General features: G+C 41.3%; 2 protein-coding genes across 4 annotated transcripts; one reads left to right on the forward strand and one right to left on the reverse strand.

The window, feature by feature from the left end:
* Positions 1-303: 303 nt before the first annotated feature.
* RB195_005567 (uncharacterized protein) lies at positions 304-3,585 on the reverse strand (the record flags this gene model as incomplete). The annotated part of the gene is made up of 13 exons (XM_064178153.1): positions 304-406; positions 559-647; positions 702-800; positions 1,059-1,190; positions 1,249-1,321; positions 1,373-1,469; positions 1,708-1,823; positions 1,890-1,975; positions 2,037-2,178; positions 2,237-2,331; positions 3,139-3,287; positions 3,407-3,461; positions 3,568-3,585. 13 exons carry the CDS (start codon positions 3,583-3,585, stop codon positions 304-306), a joined length of 1,254 nt encoding a protein of 417 aa, XP_064035232.1.
* Positions 3,586-12,603: 9,018 nt separating this feature from the next.
* Positions 12,604-23,641, forward strand: RB195_005568 (uncharacterized protein; the record flags this gene model as incomplete). Of its 3 annotated transcripts, XM_064178154.1 has the most annotated exons (14): positions 13,364-13,381; positions 13,504-13,558; positions 15,168-15,316; positions 16,384-16,472; positions 16,534-16,669; positions 17,145-17,230; positions 17,614-17,741; positions 18,123-18,219; positions 18,275-18,347; positions 18,401-18,479; positions 18,543-18,649; positions 18,894-18,992; positions 21,867-21,955; positions 22,122-22,227. In XM_064178154.1, 14 exons carry the CDS (start codon positions 13,364-13,366, stop codon positions 22,225-22,227), a joined length of 1,311 nt encoding a protein of 436 aa, XP_064035234.1. The 3 variants fall into 3 exon arrangements, with proteins under 3 accessions (XP_064035233.1, XP_064035234.1, XP_064035235.1); XM_064178156.1 differs by lacking the exons at positions 13,364-13,381; positions 13,504-13,558 and adding an exon at positions 23,544-23,641 and having other exon boundaries at positions 15,305-15,316; positions 18,401-18,544; positions 22,122-22,195; XM_064178155.1 differs by lacking the exons at positions 16,384-16,472; positions 16,534-16,669; positions 17,145-17,230; ... (6 more) ...; positions 21,867-21,955; positions 22,122-22,227 and adding an exon at positions 12,604-12,644 and having other exon boundaries at positions 13,275-13,381; positions 15,168-15,198.
* Positions 23,642-23,855: the final 214 nt, after the last annotated feature.

Below are 23,855 nucleotides of genomic sequence, written 5' to 3' on the forward strand. Positions count from 1 at the left end.
TTTTACGGCAATTAGGAAGAAATGGACGGAATCACCCTCCTCTCCATAATCTACGATCCCGTATACGAATACTGCACCTGAAATCTGCACCACCTCAGATTCGTGGGGTGATGCCTTTAAATGTTGCATACTTATCTCATGGGATTTATGCTTCCCTCAAAATCAGCTCTTTGAGACTGAGTTTGAAAGTAAGCGGAGAATTGGGATCAAACAGTTCCTTGCTTCTTTTTTTTTAATTCCTACAACTTGCAGAAATTAATGCATGAACTTCATTTGATAAAGTAGAGGGTTTGATAAAGTTGCTCAAACACACAGTGCTGTGTAAGCGCCATTTTCACACTTTGCTCCTGCACATCCCGCGCATGTGTTCCCCGGCGTGTAGAGGGCGTCATCTTCAACGGGGTCCCTAAATATGGAGTAGAAATACCTATTCCAGGAGACTAAGAAAGCTCATTATTTGCGACTAGTGTGTCCCTTACAAAGATGTGCTTAACAAACGCTTCTGTTTCTGTGTCTGTCGTCTTCTCATCACGCATTATAAGGTGAGCGGAAACCTACTGGTCGTATTGACATCCCGCAATTACGTAGCCTTCTTTGTCGCAAACCAGAGCGGAACATCCCACTTGAGTAGCTCCTCCAACTGCCAACTGTAACGAGTCTGTGGTACAGTCGAACTGACAAGCTAGGTTGAGGATACTCACGTGGGCGAATTTGCTGGCTTTTGTTGCTACATCACTTGTATACGTTGCCGTTTTGTCGAGATTAACTAGTTCCAGTTGTTCGAACCATTTCATTATACCCTACGAAGAACTGGACATGGTTTCGTGGAACTTGTCATTAATTTGTTTCTGGAATCCTCAGAGCTCTATTACAAAAAATATTTTGTTTTGAAGTCCCGCGATTACCGTTACTTCAAGAAAAAAAAAACAATCGTTCTGTTCAAACGAAAGTAAAACAACTTGTTTCACTAACGAGGGAACTGATAAATATTGAATTGCAGAGCAGTGAAGAACAGAAGACGGAAACAAATGTAGGAAGTTAACTGTGAGACTCAGTACCTCTTTTAGCACATCTTCTGGAGTAGCCGTGAGATTCTTGACCTTGTGATAATTAATGGTGGCATAGTCTTGGGTTCCACAAACTAGCTTATTATCCTTTGTATCTTTCCCGAGATTGTCACAGTCGTACTTCTAGATGCAGAACATCGATGATTTTTTTTTGTTCTTTAATGTAACGGTTAGTCCTCACCAATAAATTCATCTGTTTGGCTGTAGGCGCATACCCACTCATTTGTGAACCCCATCCTGTTGCTAGTTGTCTCCTTGAAAAAAGAGGGAGTTTTTCGGGAAAATATTCCAAGAAAGACCTTTACCTGTAATAATTGTGCATGTTTACAGCCATATTCTGCAAGTCTAAAGTCATTCCATCATCACCTTTGTTGGTGCACTTGTCGTCAGGAAGCGTCGCAGCTGAGAGTATAGTTTTACCTTCATCTTTTCAATATTCATAATGATAGAATTAGAAGTGTAGAGGCTGTGCAGCAATGACCTCCTGTCCCTTCCTTTCTTTTTAAACGTCTTGTGAAATTCTTAAACTACAATTTTATTGAAGGATTTTTGAATTTCTGGAAAAAAGAAAAGAAGAGAAAAGAAAAAGAACTGACTGTGATTTTGAGGGTTAACATCAGTGGAACGACTGACTACTTACATGAGTCGTATGTTGGCGAGCAGAGGAAATTTTTACAAGTAGCTGCGTTTGCACAGACACTACATACATCACTAGCAGCAGTGCCTTTTGTATAAAGATCGGCATTGGCGGCAGGCCTTGAAGTTCGTAGGAGAGTATCATCAAAGATAATGATTTGCGGTTGCTATCATTAGAAGACCCACTTTTTGTCGTATACGCAAAGCAGTTGAGCGCCCGAGCTGCATTTGTCGTATGTGCAGGCGAAGCCAGTAGCATCCTTGTTAACCATCTGGAAAAAAGTCTTTTTTTATGTGATTTGACTTTAAAAGCGTGAGAGAACAACTGCTTACGATGCCAAATTCCTTTATTGTAGCTTCGTCATATTTGACATCAGTAGAAAGATCCACTGCTTTAGCTTCGTTCCACCAATCTTGCAGAACAGGCTTGGTTTTTTGAACATAGATGTCACAAGAGTCACCACTTAAGGTTATCCTGAAGATTTGATTCATTTTCCCTTTTCCTTTCCGGAGGTCCTCATAGAAGTACCCACGCTGCACTGATAATTCCATACGTATTTCCTGTCGGAATAGCAGTTTTCCCGCAGATATACGAAGATGCGAGGCCTTCGAGATTACAGTCCCAGGTCTGAAAACAGTTTTTGAATGCTAAATGCAAAAAAAAAAGAAAGGCAAAGTGATAATCATATTAACAACGAGATTGTTAGTTCTAAACATAGTAAACGGTGTGGTAAAATCAGGACTGTAACTGGAAATAAGTTTTGAATTGTGCAGGTATTTATTGTGATATATTTTTTTCCTATCCATCATTCTGATAGAACGACTTCGAGAATTTTCCAAAAATAAAATGTGACATAAGTTCACTATTATTTTGTTCATATCATTTGTCACAAAGAGAGAAAAGTGAGCTGGAAGTCAACACAGTAATTAAACGGATGTTTGAATATATATTTATTTAAATATTTCTGCAATTATTTTTTTGTAATTTCTGGAAATTTAGACAAAGGTATTTACAGGCAGGAAAAGGTAACCAAAATTCACTTGTGAATTGTTCAAGTAGGCATTTTGATAAAAATTGGGATTTAAAGGTCTACCTGGTTGTAGAAAGCTTATTCTTCTGGATAACAGTTCAGTAAGTACTTTACTTTTGCTAATTTATTTAGGACAAGGGCATCAATTGCTTAAAATGAAAGCGAGTAGTTGGAACTAGCTATTGAAGGATGCAGGTTGTCCTTATTACATCAGTAAGACTAGTATTGCCTTGTTAGGGCTCTGTACGAAAGTTGCATGTGTTCACATTTAAGCAAAATGACACTTTCCAATAATGTTTCGAAACGCCCAAACCCTTGGTAACAGGCTGTTTTTGACTCCCATAATTCTACGTCGACGTTCAGATAGAACGACACTTTTCAATGGTATTGGGAAAGGAACGTACTAGATCCGTCAAGTCTTTGGCTACAGGCATTTTTGCCTTGTCTTTCGTCGCTTGATTTCCTTGAGAAACAGTCCTCCGGTTGGTGTTGTGGAAACTCAGGACCTTCTGTCTCCAATCATCAGAAATCATACCATTCTTGCAGCCGAACGCTGCAAATAACAAATAAATATTGCTGCCTCACTCTCATCTTGAACGTTGAATGAAATTTGAGCACTGGTATATCTTTAAAGAGATTTTGCAAGGATAAATCAAAAATGTAGTAGCTCACATGTGGCGGAGGAAATCGCAACAATGGAAAAGAACTGTATAACAACGGCTATACTCTGAAATGGAATAGAAAAGATAATCTCACGGAATTGGCCTTCACTAATCAGAAGTATATGGAAGCTTTTAAAGCAGTCAGTAATTGTAATGAGTACCGGAACTCACCAAATAGGCGAACCACATTTTGCTATCCACACTACTGTGATTTATTGGTCGTACTTCGTTTTATATGGAGGGTAAAAATAACGAAACAATGAGAAATGTCACGTGAATGGTGATTATTGAAGTCCATACTTTCTCTCTTTTTGAACCTATGTAACTGCAAAAGCTGTTTTCTAGTCTGGTTACAGTAACCAACTACGCAGTGACAAATCTATGCAGCAGTAGAGCTGTCTAAACGTCTGTTGGTTTCTAGTTTCGCTCGCATCACTTACCGGTTTCAGGGTTCTCCTCGTCTGATCTTTTTGTTCTGCATACACGGAGGTTAGCACAGTGTGAAATATATACGTTAATGGTGCTTTTTTCAGCTCGATGGCTTCCATGAGATTATACGGGTACTGATTCAATAAGCATAGATGCGATAGGGAGGGCCAGATCCTCCTCAGCTGTAGGGAGTTTGGCTCGTGAGGTGCAGCTCAAGTGATAAGGATCCCTCCAGCAACCGTCCAAAAAACCGTAAAGGGAGTCCTTTCGGCAACCGTTCAGAATTGAAAGGGGTTGGAGCACCAGCGATTATCGCATGCATGTCAATAAGTAAACAACTACGCAATGCTGCTTTTTTGCTGTTTCAGAAAGGGGAAAAAGGAGGCTAATACTGGTTTAGTCGCGCTTGTACGGAGGCAGCGATGTTCTTGGCATTCCTCCGGTATCAGTTAAATTCCTCTCCTATTTTGAATAATTTGTGTCTCTGCTGGCACCGTCCTTTTTGGGAAAGCCAACATCCTACAGATACGGATCCCACAGACCTCTAAAACTCTGGGATTTCTGCTTATCTACATTCTGACTTTTTATCCGTTTCTCTTTGAACGTGGACCGTCATGTGTAGGTGTACAGAACAGATTTTGAACTGTTTGTATTTAGTTGTACCTGACTGGGGTCTTGATCTTCTGCATTTTAAGCATCTTTGCCCGTTTTATGGGCGAGCTTCTTCGGTCTTTTTCTTTGGGCGCTTGCCGAGGACTGCTATATCGGTGCCGATCTTACGAAGAGTGTTGTTGTCTTCTTCTTGGACGTGAACATCCCATCGAAAGCAATTTCGTATATTTTTGTTCTGTAAAGAGCTACAGCTAATCTTTGCCGTCGATGAGATGCGATGTTGCCGTTGCGGATAAGGTTAAGGCGGTTGATGCGAATCGTCCATCGAACCTTTTTAATTTCATGGACATCGAGACGATCTTCGTTGCTTTTCAGGTACTGAGTCACTACCCGACACTGTAGCGCGCCGCCCGCAGGTCAGAGACGAGTCTGTGCATCTCAGCAGAGATGATCTTGCATCTTCTTGTCTCAGAGCGCCTCATTAAATCTAGCCGTCGGGTGAGAACGTCTAACCCACACATTCGAGATTGTCAGTTCCCAGATGGACCATCTCATTAGTCTTCACTCTGCCGGTCGTATTGATCTGAGACCGTAGGTTGCAGATTGGGGAACCTAGCGTGGCTCTTCTCAACTTCCCCTAGTCGTAAAAACAGCGTGGAAAGTGGCGCTCTTTTCTTCGAGGTAAGTTCGAATGGGCCACTCCTGCGCACGCACCGCGTCCACGAGCGATCAGTCGAAGATCAATGATACGGCCCGCACTATCTTCTTTATAAATTATGAATAGGCTGCCGAGAGGGCCGGACCGTGAACACAAGCGAACCCGTTCTAGGAACGACCGGAGGGAGTTTAGCGGGGCTACGCTGGGTTGAGTAAGCTTCAGCCTGAACTCTACGGGTTCCGTGGGATACCCGTACTACTTCATTTTCGTGGTACAGTGTCTATAAACGCGGAGTCACCAGGTCTCCACGTTAGTTGCGAACCACAAAATTGTGAACAAGAACGTTTTCCAGCACCAGTCAGTTATTATAATGCATCTTGCAAGAACCTGGAGGTGCCACGGAACATAGAGCCTTTTCAAACATATTAAGGAAGAGATCACTCCTTCGTATTTCTACTGAGGTGTTTTGAGACAACTTACTTTCATTGTTGGATGAGTACGTATCGTCAGGGTCCTTGGACTCTAGTTTTTCCGAACCGAGCGCTGTTTATGCAAAATGAATGTTGTTAATGAGGTTAATCGAACCAATTCCACGTCGTTCTTTCCGTTCGAATAGCAGCAGCTTCGTGAATTAACATCGTGCCTAGTTCGTTAGCATTTGTATTTCAAGTCACTCCAAAACAGTGTGGAACCTCTCTTGTAATCTTCTATTACACAGTCGCAATGATCCTTCGGAGAAGTCAAATTCGCAGTCTCTTCTACCTATGTTCTTCGGAAGATATATGTAAAGGTGTAATTCACGCTCACATTCGCACTCTCTCCGAACTCTGCATTTTCCATCGGACTTCCATGCTACGTCAATTTCGTGATTTTTCAATTTTGTGCCTTTGAACGAAAGTGTGTCGCGGCTGTCCAGGTACCAGTGCCTAATTTTTTCGCACTGTTCTATTACATTGGACAGTACGAAAGTTGAAAATTGGACATTCTGACTACTGCATTTGTGTTTTGAATTTTCGTAGTGGTTTTAAGTGCCTAAACATCTGAAAAATAGGTTCGATCCGTTGCATGGAAGAGAATTTTGCTCACACTCGTCATGAAATAGACCTTGTCTACAAAAAGCTTTTCGATCACTCCCTGAATTTCGTACAGTTTGATATTAGTACCGAACTAATTAGCCGGTTGTAAACAAGCTGTTAAATCCTCTTTGTTTTATGTAAAGACTCATCTGAGCTAAAACTCTCGCGTCGCTTTTTCAAAATATTACTCTGAATTTTGCTCCGAAAAATCAACGTGTTGCCAGAATCATAGGGACTGTAGGAGGGATAGAAAGCAGACCTGAAGCACATTTGCATACTTAATCGTTTCCTCATATGCTGGTGGCGAGTTGGCTGGCTCTCGTTCCCACATCACCTTGGATTTACATTATTGGCATGCTGGCTGCTCGCCAACATCAACTTTTTCCCGTTCGCCGAGCTATTCTATTGTATCCAGTAGAAATGAGAGAAAATACCAAATGGAATTTATTTTCGCCATTGATGCTACGATAAAAATACGACCCTTATATTCGATGTATACTGTGTTTTGGTTAGGAAAAATTGGATAAACCCTAAATGAAAAGAAAGAAAAATCTCCACATATGAGAAGTAAGCGTATAGCACACCTTCTGGAGAAGTCGTGAGATTCGAGGCTTGTAATTTATAGAGCCACAATTTGAAGTTACTGCGCAGGACTCTTTGCCTTTTAAAGGCATCACCCCACGGATCTGGGAGTTATATGGATTTCCGATGGCTAATGACTCTACGGGGTCGTGGATTGCAGAAGCGGGTGAGATAACGTTCATTCCTTCTTAATTACCGTAGAAAACAGCTTAAAAGATACGGCGCGTGCACAAGGGTGGCGCCCTCCAACAGAACTCGTCGTGGAGAACAGCGTCCCGGAACCCTCTATTTTCTAAGGGAGTTCTATGGGAGCGCCCCACCTTTGTGCACGCGCCGCATCTTCCGAGCCGTTTGTATCGAGATTGTCCCAATCATTCTCCTGAATGCATAACAGTTCTATGTTTATTTAATCTTTACCGTAAATAGCTTGTGTTAACATTCCACTTTAATTTGAGCTTCTATATTCGCGTTTTTCTGAATTTGTGCGACTGCTCTCCTTCATGCTCTTGAGCTAAGCCTCTGCCACTATTCGAAATTCGGAGATATCGGCATCGAAAATCCTGCGTTACGCTACCTTTAGACATGAAGTGAGTGTACACTTTTTTGATCGGATTGCTTGAGCAGTAACCAAGATTAGTATTTTCTTTATCAACTAGTAGCTATGATCCCGACATAGCTCAAGCAAATCGATCAAAAAGCTACGTATTCAACATGCCAGGTTTGAAGGACAGTTGAACATGGGCACTACTGACTCTGCACTATTTTTTTTTTCTAAAACGTACCTAGGAAATGACTAGAAAAAGAACTCATTCAACAGAAACAGAGAGAACAGCACAAATTCGTAATGAAGCGAATCTAGACGTGATTCTTCTGTGTCAGATTTTTGTCCAGCATTTTGTAATATTGTACATGGCAAACTAGTAGTATAACTTTGAAACGGATGCATCAGGTCCATCTGATGGACAGATTATTTTCTGTCGGGCACTACGTTCTAAGTATGTGTTAACCAACCAGTTCGCGACCCCAAACACGTGGATCGGCGAGGAATGTTTTTTCCCCTGCACTTCTCGTTGCTTATTAATTTAATCTAACTAAAGTAAGCTCTTTTTGCGAATTCAGATGTATGGGATATACTGATGATTTAGATACTAATAATCTGATTTGTATGACTCTCAATGGAACTGTTACTTTCAAGCTTCATGAAGCATTCGATCTAATTGAAAAATGGTGGAGGTTACGGCGGTCAGCATACAAATCCTAGTTTTATGTGTTATGTTTCATTCATAGGATACATTTTACTGCACTAATTAAATGCCTTTCTTCCACAAAAACTTGATGGAATCAATGATTTAGGCTTTCTTGTGACAAACGAGCTTTCTTCTGATAAGTACTGTGATATGATAGCAAGCAACGACTAAAATCTTTCAATACGTTCAATTCTCCTGTTACTAAAATTTTACTTGTTCCATTTCGCGCGGAACATATCTTACACTTTAGCATGTAACTGTACTAGTCCTCATTAATATGTTTGAACTTCATTATTAGCTTTTGTGGATTTGATCATACAGGAATATACCATTCGTAGCAACTAGAAATAGGCTGTCTAGTACTAAACAATTTCCTCGAATCTAGAGGAAACAGTCACGTCGTAGTTCACAAAAGTCTCTGGGGCTTAGCGAGTTTAGCTACAGCGAGTTCTTTTCCATCGAAATATTGATCACTCGCTTTCCAGGATTAAAATTAGCTTTACTACATTGGAGTCTTTTCCACTAAGAAAAAAGATTCTCCTTTATTTGATAGTGACCGGAAGATTTTCCATTCTCATGATTTCCACTATTCAAAAAATTTGTTAAAGAATTCTTCAAGCATGTAGCTCTATAGAGGTGCTTAGTCCACTTCTTAATAGCATGCTGCCACCTATATTTGTGTGGAGTTTGGAAATATTGTTTCATCTAGGAGTTTGAATGTTCTCGTGTCTCGAAAATTTGGCATCTCTTCTGCTGTGTTCAGGAGTGACCTAAGTAGAGGTCGATGGGGAAAATCTGGAAAAAAAAATGAAAATGAAAATTCCGTTACGTGCCACTCTACACTAGTATCGCTGGTAATCCTGCACAGTAGTTATTCTTTGGTACTTCGAGCAGCGAGAAGTGTGTGCTATCAGCGGCTGCACATCCGGTAGAACCCCACGTGGAAGTGATTTCTGATATGTATGGCTCCCGTTTTCGCTACTTGAACGATTATGGAAACACTGACCCACGGTAGTGTAGCGCTGACGAATTAACGTAAGATTGTTCCAATCAACTTCTATTTAGACGTCTGAAGACAGCAAAAAAACCAAAACGTCAGGCTAATAAATTTTCCATCTGAAAACCTTGTAGGCACACTAATATAAAACATCTTATTGGTATATCGGCCCTATATACCCTGTAGAAGGAATTGATAATCTACATTTAACTAGGTAAAATAATTTAACCAATTTACAGCAAAGCAATTACGCGTTCTTGTTTTTAGCCCGACGTTCCACCTGACTTTGCTCTGCAACTTAAGATTTACACGTACTACTGAATTTGTTTTGTGAATTTTCTGTGAGTGTCAACTTGGTTATGAACTCATTTTTAAAAAAATAAATGCGATGCTTCGAACTTTCCTACGACAGAAACTCTGATCACACCCATGTATTACCAATCGTTTGTTGTGAAAATGTTCATCTTTTAGAAGTGCGAAAGTTCGACTTTCCTTGAATCTTGGCATAGAGATTGTAACTTGTCGATAGTCCAATTTAGCAACAGCCGAGATTGTTAACAAACTTAATTACGGGTAACGTTTCGGCGTCAGAGCCTGGAAAGTCAGATCATTTGTCATATATCCTCTCAAATGCCTCATCCAGAACAAGTCATCATTCCCTAAGATGCTACATCCAAAATCAAAACCAAAAAAGATCAATTTCTGCTTACCTTTTATAACCTACGACCTGAGTAAGGCGATAAAGGCCAGTCTGGTTGGGTGTGGTCTCGATGACCAAGTTAGAGTTGTGGAAGTAATTCCCACAAATCTCAAGAAGCAGTTAGTCCGAAACAGAATGTACGATCGCATTTGCCTGACTCAAAACTGCGTAATATGTCCATTTGATAAGGCAGGCGACTGCATGGTCTCTGGTGTAGTTTATTTGATTTCATGCAAAACATGCAGCGAAGAATATATTGGCGAGAGAGGGCGACTTCTTTGTGTTCGCATTAAAGAATATCTAGATGGGATGAAACATTCAAACGCAGCAACCCTTCTCGGGACCCAATGTCATGAAAATGTTCCTTTCTGCATAGCTGCCACGATCCTATCGTACGAACCCGAAATTGTTGCTCGCAGAACTTTGGAGACGTTTTGGATAAACGCTAAAAGTCCAAAAATGAATAGAAAGGAAGAATGCATAGCTCTGACCAACGAGCTGGCTCTATATCAAAACCTTTGCGGGTTTTGATCTACGGAGTCATATGCGGGTCGCATCCTAATTAGTATTGGCGGAGCGATTTTATCACGCGGAGGTCCGCTAATATCACGGCAACGCGGCTACCTAGGTGAGCACAACGTTTTGGACTCTTTTGGTTTCAATTTTGGATGTGGCATCTTAGGGAATGATGACTTGTTCTTGATGAGGCATTTGAGAGTATATATATATATATATATATATATATATATATATATATATATATATATATATACTCTCAAATGGAAGTCAGATCATTTGTTATATATATATATATATATATATATATATATATATATATATATATATATATATATATGTATGTATATATATCACAAATGATCTGACTTCCCAGGCTCTGACGAAGGCGACGACGCCGAAACTTTAGTCGTAATAAAGTTTATTAACAATTTTGGCTGTTGCTAAATTGGACTATCGACAAGTTCATCCTTTAATTTTTGAATTTTGTGCGGTTTGATTTCGGTGTCGAACTGAATTATCTGTTAACAAATGCGCCATTGAATCCTCCTTTTGTATAAAACAATCATTTGAACTGAACTTCCCATCACTGTTCGCGTCAAAAGAATTATCGATCGTTTTGAGGAAAAAAGTAAAGAATGTCTCGGAAACGAGGGAAGAAATCAAGTCACACTGTGTTACACGAGCTTAGTCGTAGGAGGGGGTAGCGTAGTCGTAGGTGGTTGCTAGGTGTTCACCCAACTTGTCGCCACTTATTCCATAAATTTCATGCCTTCCCTAGCATAAGTGATATTTCTTCTACAGAAGAGAAAACTAGAAGTTTTGACAAACAAAATTGAAAATCGATGGGTGAAAAACATTCGGATCACAGGAACTTCTATACTGGTTCCAATTAGTAACTATCATGAAAGGGCATTCTGATCGGATTCCGAATATCCAAAATCGAAACACAAATTAGAAGAACACGGTCGGGGATTTGCGGATCTGCAGCGTCACCCCGAAATGTGATTTGCTGGATTGAAGAGTGTCTGTTCTAGTAGTGTAACCAAATACACTGTTGAAGGTCATTTTAATGCCTCAATAGAAAAGTGAAGTCTTTTTATGAATGCCTTCAAAAATGAAAATAAATTGGAATAAATACGTTAAGAGTGAGTGAAATAAAACGCGTGTGCATGTCCGCGTGACCGTTGGAATCGTCGGCATCCTCGGTGGGATCGACCATTGTGGAAAGGGAGATAAATTGTGGGTAGTCAGTTTAATTTCACTCAAAAATGTCTGAAGGAAACATTTAAACATCCCTTTGTGTCCCTTGCAGGGTATCAATGTACAATTTCCTTCACTTTATATGCTTGCCTGCAAAAATATAACAATTTCTGAAGATGTGTGGATGACATTCGAAAAGAAGAAATTCTGTTCTTCGAAAGAACCAACAATTAATTGTATGGGAGGGGTAGTAGATCGTATCCTCTTGGACGTCTCACACCAGTGATATTGAACAAAATTATGTCTTTTATTAATTTGATTTGATTATTGCAGTGCAGTGCACAAATCGGTCGGTTGTTGCAAGCGCTATCTGGATGTCATATAAATGGAAATGAACGCGAATATCCTAAACACGGCATCTTCAACAATCTCCAAATGCTAAGGCACTTTATTCTCAAATTAGAGAACTTGCATGGGACCATTGCGGCCAGTACAGGAGAACAAATAATAGCTTGTTTAGTGTTTCATCGGCAATTGCTTGATGTGGTTAGTTGTGGAGAGGTTCGGCCGTTTAAATTGTGAACTGAACACTCATTTCAGGCTCTGAAGAAGGCAATTTTGCCGAAACGTTAGCCAATAAAATTATTTAACAACCTCGTGTACAGCTTATCAAAATCAGTACGTCATGTTCGATTTTCATTGCAACGCAGATTGAATCTTTTAGGGTGAATGAACTATTCTTGAACATAAAACTCACTCAAACGCAACCACGTGGTCGGCTGCCTTACCAAAGTGCTCCAACAATTTAATGTTAATTAAAAAATTAAAATTAGTTTAATGTTACTACAATTATAAAGCCACCATTACATGAACACTTTCACTTATCTCAGTTTTCATCAGTGAAACTCCTGCCAGACCTCCTCCAAGATATCCGCCTCTAAACTAAACTCTCTTCATTCATTAACGTGTGCACAAGCAGATGTTTGCCGCTGCAAGTGCTTGAGGTTTCCCATAACCTTTGTGATATGCTGTTTCTGAACATAAAATAGTGTTTTAAATCCATTTTTCAGAACCTTGACAATAAGAATGTCTTAAAATCCAACTTCTACCACCTGCACTACCGTCGTTTAACAATTCGCTGTTGTCCAGGCGATTGCTAAGGCTTCAAGGATAGCAATACTTCACTGATGTCCACCTCGTCCAAAAGAGACTGTTGCACGCTGAAAAAGTGGGTCTGTGGCATTTGTAAATCCTCCAAGTAAACAAATATTACCACGAGTGCACTCGAGCATGATATTGAGAGACTGCAAGGGTTGAAATTTTGGGGAACTAGTTTTTGAGACCCTGGAAATAGCGCAGCGTAGCTGCACGCTGACGTCAATCTCGTCCTTGCTCTAAGATGGCAGTGAATTTTGTCACAGGCACTGTTCACGAGAAACACCAGTGAGATGAATAAACTGATCCTAAGAAGAAGTGTAACTGGGTATTTACCGCACAGGTCCCTAAGGAAGCATTATGTTGTGCTGGTTTCTCACTTGTCTGGTGTTTCACTAATCAGCTTTTCATGCCAGTAACAGTCCAAAAAAAACTTAAAATTTGTGTCGAAAGTACGTGTACATTGAGCGGAAAAAAATTGGAAAATGAACACATGATTTTTGTCCGTTCATCCTTTTTTTTTTCCTGGACTACGCGAGTAAAAAAATTGAAATCCACCTAGTTGGTAGACCTCACCCGCGCCATCTTTAGGATTGCACTTTCCGCAAACCTTAATTGGCAGTCTGGATTCGAACAGGGCACTTTTTCTGCCAGACTGTTCCAAAAACTCGGTGAAAAATCCAAATTCGTCATTGTTTTGTAGTAAGTCCTGGGCGTTCTGCAACCGTTTCACTCAGCATAAAACACAGTTGTGGAGAAAGGGCAATACAAACTTCCATCCTTCCAAACAAAATGTGGTTTGCTTATTTGGTGAGTTTTCTTCTTCTGAAGTTCTGTTCATTTAGTGGAGAGGTTGCCGAGACATGTGAAGAATTAAGAATTTTTTAACAGACTTCTGCATTTTTGTTCAGTGAGGAAATATTTTATTTCAGGGCGTACCTATCACTGTTCATTTTCTTTCATTGGTGACACCCTCAAGTTCCGCATGTGGGTCTTTTGTTGAGATTTTTTTAATACCTTAAAATTTACAGAGAGTCATAGTTACTCCATCAGTAACTTATTTGGAGCTTATGCCCTTCATAAGAGCCCTAGAGAAGGACCTGAGGCTCAATTGCGTAGAAGAAAACTAATGAGCTGCTCTTACAGCTATGGCTAACTTTTATTCGATAAGTTATCTTCGGAGTAGTGCCCTTTATCAGTAGTTTCAGTACTGTGAACTCATGAGACTGATTGAGGTATACAGAGCCAATCCGACTAAGAATGAGAACAGAACGTTTCGTTAAGAATTTCCCTGAACAAATTTCCTTCAAAGGCTTTTCCTTCAACAACAAACAATCCTGTGCTTTTTCAAAGTGGGAAACATCTCTAAAAGTAGTATCCACCAACACATTGGTGTGATCTTTTATACGTTGGTTCTAGTCAGCTTTAGGTCGTTGGCCAATCGCCAGTTTCATTGTCAACGTGAAACGAAAGCCTTTATTACGGTTTTCATATTTACGCAATTAATCTAGCCCCATAAGCATATTCTTCGTCCTCTATCACTTTCAGTGGTAGCAAAGAGATATAGCGCACGGGTAAGAGAAGTGACAAATTTAGTGCTTTGTTCACGTATCATCTATGTTTTCAGTGTATATTTGCTACCAATACTTTATTTAGTGCGTTCTTTGCATGAAAATTCTGTCCAGTCTATAATATAATATGCGAGTAAGTATTTTCGTCTTGCAACAAGCGTTAGCGGGATTATTAGAGAAAAAAGAACAATGAACATCTAGTAAAAGTAAAATCTAGTAAAACGTAAATGATTAAATGAGAAAGAGAAATCCTCTTTCCAGAAGATGTGGCAAAGTCTGGTGTCCTCCATCTTTTTGCGAAATTATAATATCGCTTGCCGTGCCCAGACTTGTGTACTAACAAACTCTTGTGCTAACAGTCCACAATTTCCTGCAGATCCCTTGAATTGAAGTTGGATATCTCGAATTAGTTCTAAATGCTTGTCATGAAAAAGAAACAACTCGTTTTCGTTACTACAGATGGGAGAACCACACAGCTGCGATGTGCTACGAGACGTAACAAGTAGATTCACGGATTCGAGCGTCGAACCATTGAGGCTCTCGAAATTCCATGGATGAATGATATCCAACACTTATTCCGTAGGAATTGGAGCTTGATTGTTCTAGAAGCTAAACAATACTCTGGCTCGAAATATATTTCCGAGCATTCCATGAACAGCAACGTCCTGTTTGAGGGATTGATATCGAGTGTCTGGACGAACGATGTCAATAATTCAATTTGAATATATGATGTATAGAAATACACGGGTTTTATCGTTTTCGTTGTAATTTAGATGTAGTCGAACACTTGAAAAACGATTTTTTTTTGCATTCATTCGAATGCTCATATTATTTCCAAACTAAGATGCGAATGCAATCTGTGTGCAACGTAAAAGACTGCAAAAAAACGGATTTACTTTATCAAAGAAGAGCTTCAGCTCATTCGCAGCGTGAAAACGTCAAATTGATTCGAACTCAGAATTGAGTATGAATTGAGCTGTGGTCCCAGATATGCTGTTCCTCGATATAATTATATCTTCTTTCAGCGTTTGGTTGCAAGAATGCAATGATTTCTGATGAATGGAGGCAAACTGTGCTGGAATTTCACAACAAGAATCGTAAGAATGTAGTTAAAAACCAACAAGAGACGAAAGACAATAAAAAAATGCCCTTTGCGAAAGATATGTATGAACTAGTAAGTTTTCGTTCTTCGTAAATTGAGAAATAGTTATGCTTCTTTAACCATGCACGCTGCGCTAAAACAATTTTTTTGGAAGAAGTGCGTGGAGACTGTGAATGCAAGCATTGAACTCATTGTTCGAACACTAGCTTCAGAAGATCCTTAAGAACTTGTAGTGTGAGGAGCTCTTTCTTTCCAAGCTATAGCTTATGTGTTGGGATTGTCAGTGCAAGGCATAGTCAGCTCGAAACGACATGAAACATGCTGCATTTGCGTACGCGCTCGAAACGGCGCGGTGGAGGAAGCAGTTGGAAACGTGGGACCATCGCAAACTGCAGCGATGGGTGGTGCTAGCAAGGGTCCAGTGCGCGGGTCCTAACGGCTACGCTCCACCGCACCGCCTCGAGAGAAGCTGCGTACGTGCTTCATGTCGTCTTGACCCTACTATTTTCTAAATTTCTGGTTGTTGGTAATCTGTTTGAATGGACTTCTAGAGTCTTTGGACTTCTAATATCTTTATTTCACCAGTGACTGAGAACTTGACCAGAAAGCTTTTGAAGAATAAGGACGCTAGTTCTGTTTTTTTCGTATCCTCATCCAGAAACCTCTGAAATGATTGAAGTGTCTGGTTGGCGTAGATCAACCGCCTTCTCACGATTACCTGTGGAGTCGGAACTGTGGAAATCAATAATACATCTTATTATCTTACTGAGGCTGGTGTAGCGCTGTCGGCAAAATATCCAGCTGTGACTGCACGATCGATGAGTGGTTCGAAACTGTCCTAGTTCCAACCAAGCCTTTCACCTCTCCGGGTATCAGATACTTTATTCAAATGCATAGAGGAATTTTCCGAGTGCTTTTTCTGACTAGAATATCAGTGTGGTGGTTACTTCGAGCCAGATTCGAATAATCTGTTTCGATACTTTAATCTCGTTGTATTGACTACAAGCTTGCACTCATGCATGGGTCGAAATAACGAGCCCATAGCACTTATCCTCCTTCCGGATAAATTCTTTCTCCAGCCAATTTTATCTATCAGTATACCCAATTTGATTCGTTCAATGGTCTTTTTGAACCTTCAGACCTGGGACTGCAATATCGAAGAAGTTGCGTACGCATACAGTTGCGATAGAACAGCAGTTAATCCTGCCTACGGCGTGGTTGAAGCGGAGTGAGTTCTTACATAAGTGCCAGCGTTGCGGAAATAGTCTTAAATATTATTAATCTTTCAGCATCAGTTTGGGTGGCAGCCCCTGTAACATCACGGCAAAAACACATACTCTCCTACAGAAGTGGTGGGATGAGGCCAAGACAACGGACCTCAGCCAAAATGTTCAATATGTGGATGCGATTAAAAATTTCGGCATCGTAAGTTGTGCTCACTCTTAGTTTTTAAAAGCAGCATAAAACGAAACTGCGGTGGTGCGGATTTCAGGTGGAGTATCCGTACACGGGATAGACAGATTATGGAGACGGGGGTGGTTCCGCTCATCTCTCCGTACATCAATGCAAACAGCCGCCTCCAGAATGCTCTTTTTTACGACGCCATCTATTGCAACGCTCCACCCCTCCACCGTGCGATTCGTCGAAAACGAATTCGGACTGCCCCTATAGGCAGTAAGGGACGCTACGCGTGCAAGGGTGGCGCGCTACAATAGAAGGCATCGTACAAAACAGCATTCAGGGGCCGGCTGCTTGCAGTAATTCAGGGAGAATGAGCGGAACCACCCTGGTGTCCGTAATCTATGACCCCGTATAAGGATACTCCACCTGAAATCCGTACCACCCCAGATTCGTGGTATGCTGCCTTTAATCGCGCAGGATGTGAAAAGGTTCTTTTTAGATGGCTAATGCGAAAGCTAAAGGTTTTGCATGCACGTACAACAAATGTCCCAATGGCGCCAAATTCGTTTGCGTTTACGATCAGAAGTGAGCTTTTTCTGACCTAAGATAGTGACCTTGCAGATGGAGGATCCAGAATCACTATTTGGATTTGAAGAATCGGCTTACTCCAAAGTGTGATTGTGATTTTAAATTATCTCGGTCAAAATCTGCGGATACATCCGATTGTTCGATGAGAAAACGCTTCTTGAAATTATGTAGAATTGATACCGTTAGTGTTCCACAGCTTAGTACACATCAACCTTTATCATTCCAACAACAGAGGAGAACATTTCCTATGCATGAGGTTAGCGGCCGCAGTGAATCGAGCGGGTGTATCTTCACAATTTGGCAGTAACTCATTCTTCGGTCTGAAACCTATTCCTGATCCTCCTTAAGTGAAATTTCCGTGCAAATGACGTTCTTTGAAGGCTCGTAGTCAATAACCCACAGAATTCGGTGTACACCGTAGCCGGTAATGATGGAGAAGCATGCGACTCTTGCGCACAAGATCAGGCTACGTGCGTTGGATATCTCTGCACGAAGACCTATGACTCTAGTAAGTTGTTCTTCGCTTATACTAAACTAATTACGCTGGAAGGATCATGGAAAAGAGGGACATTCAGCAAATCCTTTTGGAGTCCTTCACATCATCGTTACGTATGATGTTACGGATTTCTCGATTTCGGATTTTTCACGATTTTGTTACAGCTAGCACGAAATGCAGGTTTCTATCTTAGTATCTGCCCTGCTAAAAAACGTATAACAGAAGCTGATGATGGAATGACACTTGGTCTGCGAGCTACGGGTATTTTACGTGTGGTTCGCAAGTCAAGAGTTTCTAGGGAAAACTGTAGTTGTCTCATGTTTCGGAGGATGTAGAAAAACAATAAAATTCCACTATTTCTTAACGATAAATCCAAGAATGATATGATTGTAGCTGCTACTCTCCCTGCAACGAAGTGCACTCAACCAAATGATGATGGGATGACATTGGACTTGCAAACCACGGCGCAAGACATGTTAAACTACTACAGGTAGGATCGCTTGTTGACATATTTTCAAAGAGATGATTGCTTCGCATCAATGCAGAAGAGCTCTGGCAACAGGATGGGGCACGGACAAGAACGGCTATGCGCCGCCGGCAAAACAAATCAATAAGCTGGTGAGATCAAAACGTATCGTCAACAAAATCAAATATTAACATCGCATATTCAGACTTATGACTGCGACACGTTAGGATCACACGCGAAATTAGTCATGAACTGCAATGTTCCAGTCTATACCCCTCTACCTGGTAATTCTTTGAGCTATTATAAAGTCGACAATCCTTTTGCTTCTCACAAGGATGTACTTACAGAGGTAATTATGACTGTATTTTTACCATGCGTTAAAGCAATTTCATTCTATGCGACATCCATTATTGAATGTAAACTTTTAGCAGTAGCTTTAGAATTGAACAACATAGTGACTTTTAATTCTAAAGAAAAGAAAAGAAAATGAAAGTAGTTGTGATCTCCTGAAGGAAAGATAAAGAGAGCATGAGAACAAAATTCGTTGGGCTCTTTTATGAGAAAATTCGATAGCCACAGACAAGGTAACATTTGAACCCGAAATTATGACTTCATCACAATTCTAAAGATCAGCTGTGATCACTCATAAACGAAATAATTATTCTAGCCTTCTTAAAATATCGCATTCTGTTTTGCAGGCTATAACGAGTTGGTGGAAACAGCTGGAGAAAGTTGACGTCGATAAGGAAGCGAAGTTTACCAATGAACTGAAAACGAATGCCCCCGACTTCGCTAACGTGAGAACGCCATTTCGATGTTATTTGTTAGTCAACAATACACTTATACTAAATTTCCCCCTCAGTTCATTATGGATTCTTAGAGTAGGTTTTCTTTCTTTTTCAATAGATATTTCCAAAACATGGATATAATATTTGTATGACAGAGGAACGTTATGCGAAGAACAGTCGACCAATGTCCTGCCGACATTGTCTTAGCATCATCATGGTGCACCTTGACTGACCTCGAGTACGCCGACGATACTGTTATATTCGCGGAAAGCAGTACGAAACTTCAACATGTTGTCAACCTTGTATCGGAGCTGGCTGCAGCCTATGGACTACGTCTACGCCCTGGTAAATGCAAGCAGATGTGGATCTTTTCGGGACCTCGAACGGGAATCAGGGTGGAATTGCATTTACCAGGGCGCAACGGTAGCTACGAGAGAGATGTCCAGCTAAGATGCGCTAAGGCCACTTCTGCATTTAACTCCTTAACGAAATGCCTGTGGTCGGCCTCCATCACCAACGAAGTCAAGCTGCGAGTCTACCTATCCGCAATTTGCCCCATCATGATGTACGGATCGGAGACTTGGGCAGCACCATCTACGGTGATGGAGAGGATTGATTGCAAAACGAAAGTTGTTTAGATGGCTACTTGGCTACTTTTGGCCTAGGGTATGCCACAATGAAGATCTTTACGCAGAAATTGATGTAGTATACCGGCGGATGACACGTGGAAGATACCAACATCTTGCACCGCCATCGAAAGTGGCTAAAGTAAATCGTCTTCACTTCTCTGGTCATATATTAAGGAGATCGGCAGATCGCCTTGTTCAACGAGTTCTGAGGCGTTTGCCGGGTTCGAGCTGGAAGAAGCCACCTTGTCGAAAACGGAAAATCTGGACTGAGGCGGTGAAAGAGGACCTGAGGACACTCGGCGTGGTTAGGCAGTTCAGGGGAGACGTAAGGTTTCGCAGAATATGGAATAGCGACGAATAAATTGATTCTGTGCAAGCTCTCGCAGAAGATCGAGAAGGTTGGGCAGAGCTGTGTTCAAGGACGGCACACCTCGGCGAAGATGCGGGTAATCGCGTCAGGCGATGAAATCAGCCCGCCGATTAAGTCAAGTAAGTCAAGTAAGTCATGATAGAGGAACGCGCTCCTATTCCAGTATATGTGTACGCACTTATAGTTGGGTCAAAATGACATGTACTTAGGTGCAGTTACGTAAGCAGCTGCGCTGGAAGCGTTGCGGTGAACCGTAGAGGTTCGGATAGAAGGGGAACCCTCGCTAACACCACTCATCCTTCGGGTGCGTATCGTTAGCTACCCACAGCTCCGGCGACAACTATTCCTTTGGGGAAATGACTGGCAACGGCGACCGTACGCTGCGCAGCGTTTAATAGCATCAGCAGAGCATTGCGCTGCGTTTAGCTTATGCCTCGCCCATCTCACGAGCCTGCTCGCTAAAGTAGTATATGGAACATGTTCAAATATTAACCAATCTTTAATTATCACTCTTCAAATTCACAAGAATGAAAAACAAGTGTTGAGCTATGGCGAGACTACAACTATTGAAATTTTAAAACTTGGATATTTTTGTTCCTTCCTCAAATTATTCGAATTCTTATTTTGCTTCTTAGTATAATATATTAAGACTGATAAATCGATAAACAACAGTTTATATTCGTTCTGTTGTCCCTTCGTTACTGATTGACTAGTAAAGTGCAAAAAATATCTGGCAGGAGCAAAGTATCTCCTTAGCGTATGCTGGGGACATTTTTCCGATGGATTGCCTTTCCCACACCGGCTGTATGGCTGTGTTTGGGTATACTGATTTGTTGAATAAGGAGACGTATCAAGTTATTGCTCGCTAAATGAGAAATAGAAGTTAGTGAAAAGACTAAGGCTTTATGAAAAGTGACGTTAAATGTTGACTAATCACTTCTGTATTTAGACAGAACGAACCAAAAAATGACTTGAACCGTTATGGCTAGAAATTTGTCTATGTCTCATACTCACTTTCACTGACACAATTTGGAAACTTTCAGCGGAACTTCCTCAAAATTCAAAAGCCGCAGCGAAACTCTCACTTTAGATGGTGATTGCCTCTTTTCCTTTCTTTTTTTCTTTTTTCTTTCTTTTCTTCAGCTTCTAGAAGTATTCTGATCTCTTTCATTTTCCACGAATCCCACTTTTCAACATTTACTAATTTGTCAGCTGCATGTTTCCTTTATTTTCTTCGGAGCAAATTTTGTCATATGATTCCACCAAACACCAAACGCGACTTCATTGGGATGGGCGGAGCTTAATGATCACAGCGGATACTGACGCCTACTCTTTCTTACCGTTACCCTCTTCTGCTGGCACTTATTCGGTTGCGCGCAATCGGCTGTGGGTACATAACAGCTTAAAGGCATCACCCCACGAGTCTGAGGTGGTGCAGATTTCAGGTGGAGTATTCGTATACGGGATGGAAGACTATGGAGAGGAGGGTGATTCCGTCCGTTTCTTCCTAATTGCCATAAAAACGGCCCGGAAGATGCGGCGCCGCACAAGGCTGGCGCGCTCCAGTCGAACACCTTGTGGAAAATAGTGCGCCAGAACGCCTGAAGCCGTATCTTCCCGGCCGTTTTTTACGGCAATTAGGAAGAAATGGTTGGAATCACCCCCCTCTCCATAGTCTCCCACCCCGTATACGAATACTCCACCTGAAATCCGTACCACCTCAGATTCGTTGAGTGATGCCTTTAAAACCATGCTGACAGCATATTTCTTGATCGTCTAAAACTAACTTTGGGAATATCCTGTAAGGATAGTCAGCTACCCACTAGGAGTTTAAAGCTGAAAAGTTCAAATGAACGCTACCTTGTTAGTTGGTTTCTATTGCAGATGGCGATTGCAACCGCCACCAAGGTGGGATGCTCCGTCCTAACCTGCTTAAAGCAGGGATACGTCGTAGCTGGATGCGAGTTTGACAAGTACGTTCCGTTACCACCTGATAATTTGTACGAAAATGCAGGTCTCCCGGAAACAACGTTTGATGAGACCGTGCCGAATAACGGCCTGGAACACTCCTCATCAAAAGATATCACTTATTTATTTGTTTATCTACCTATTTATTTATCTATCTATCTATTTTTGTAGGGCACTCAATGTTGATGATCCTATCTACACGGTTGGCACCACATGTACGAGCTGTAGAACTGCAAACCTGCAATGTGAGACAATTCTTCCGGGATTGTGTGCCTAAAAATAACTCCATTGCAATAAAGTTGCAAATTTCATGAAAATATTTCTTACCAAAAGCGATAATCTCATTTCCAACAAGTCTAACAACTGCATCAATCCCCCTCAAACAATGTGGTTGATTTATTAACGGCTACGTGTGGACACATATGATTCAATAATAAGAAATTCCCTTGCAACGCACGGTCCACGGTTTATCGCTACGGCCCAATCTTTAGTTTCTGAGGGATAAATTGGTGCCAGATTTGTCAAGGATGATTTTAAAAAAATCTGACTTGTTACATGGACTGGCTTTGGTACTCATTGAAAGGCCATGCGAAAAAAAAAAGAAAATGACACGAAAAAGAAACTCCAAATAATTCTGGGTTGAAATCAAACGTGTTGCGTATCCCGAAGAGATTGATTAACGCCAAACACTTGACACACCATTAAGGGCAGCATACCACAAATCTGAGGTGGTGCGGATTTCAGGTGGAGTATCCGTATACGGGGTCGTAGATTATGGAGACGGGGGTGGTTCCGCTCATCTCTCCCTGCATCACTGCAAAAGCCGCCTCCAGAATGCTGTTTTGTACGACGCGATCTATTGCAACACCCCCTGCGCCGCCACCGCCCTGCGATTCGTCGAAAACGAATTCGGACTGCCCCGATAGGCAGTAAGGGACGCTACGCGTGCAAGGGTGGCGCGCTACAATAGAAGGCATCGCACAAAACAGCATTCAGGGGCCGGCTGCTTGCAGTGATTCAGGGAGAGATGAGCGGAACCACCGCGGTGTCCGTAATCTATGACCCCGTATAAGGATACTCCACCTGAAATCCGTACCACCCCAGATTCGTGGTATGCTGCCTTTAACTGGTGTCCCAACCTCATGGGGATTCCTCCTTCTGAGACACAACACCTTTGAAAGGAAATGAAAGGGGCAGCCTTTCTGGTTTACTTTACGGTAAAAGGAACTAATAGAACTTGTATTTTAAACTTTTTCCTCTACCTACAAGACGTATAGCTATTTAAGTGCTGTTTAATTTGCTAGAGTTTTTTGAAAGGACGAAACCTCCGTATAAAGGAGACAGGCTTAGCTTTGCGTCGGATAGACTCGCAATTCGATTCGTCAGCCCTGTAGGGTTACGCAAAAACTTTTTAGGAATAACAGGTGTATAGAGCGTGGGCGTTCTATCATGTCGTGTTTCAAGTCTTTGCAGGTGTTAAACAAAATATTCAACTCTATACATACGTTAATGGTATAGTTGTTTGGTGATAAAAATTGCTGACAACATTGAATCGAAAAAGGAAAATTTTCAGTATTGTTTATCAAACTTTAGCCTACGGTTGGAATCTCTACCATAAACACGATAGCCGGAGCAGATGCTCAGACCCTCTTCACTTCTGGACGGTTGGCGAAGGGATCCGCATCACTTGAGCTGCACCCCGTGAGCTAGATCCTGACGAGTATCTGGCTCCTCCCTATCGCGCCTACGATTTCTACGCGCCGTATTTTTGGTGCATTTGAGATTGTATAAGAAGTGTTTGTCTTCTTCGCAAAATGTCATCTGTCAGGTGTTCTAATCTCGTACTGCTCTATCTATTTGACCTATGCTTCCTCCTCTGAACGAAGTCTAACTAATCTGGAAGAC

This window comes from Necator americanus, chromosome I, assembly GCF_031761385.1.
Source record: "Necator americanus strain Aroian chromosome I, whole genome shotgun sequence".
Taxonomy (NCBI): domain Eukaryota; kingdom Metazoa; phylum Nematoda; class Chromadorea; order Rhabditida; family Ancylostomatidae; genus Necator; species Necator americanus.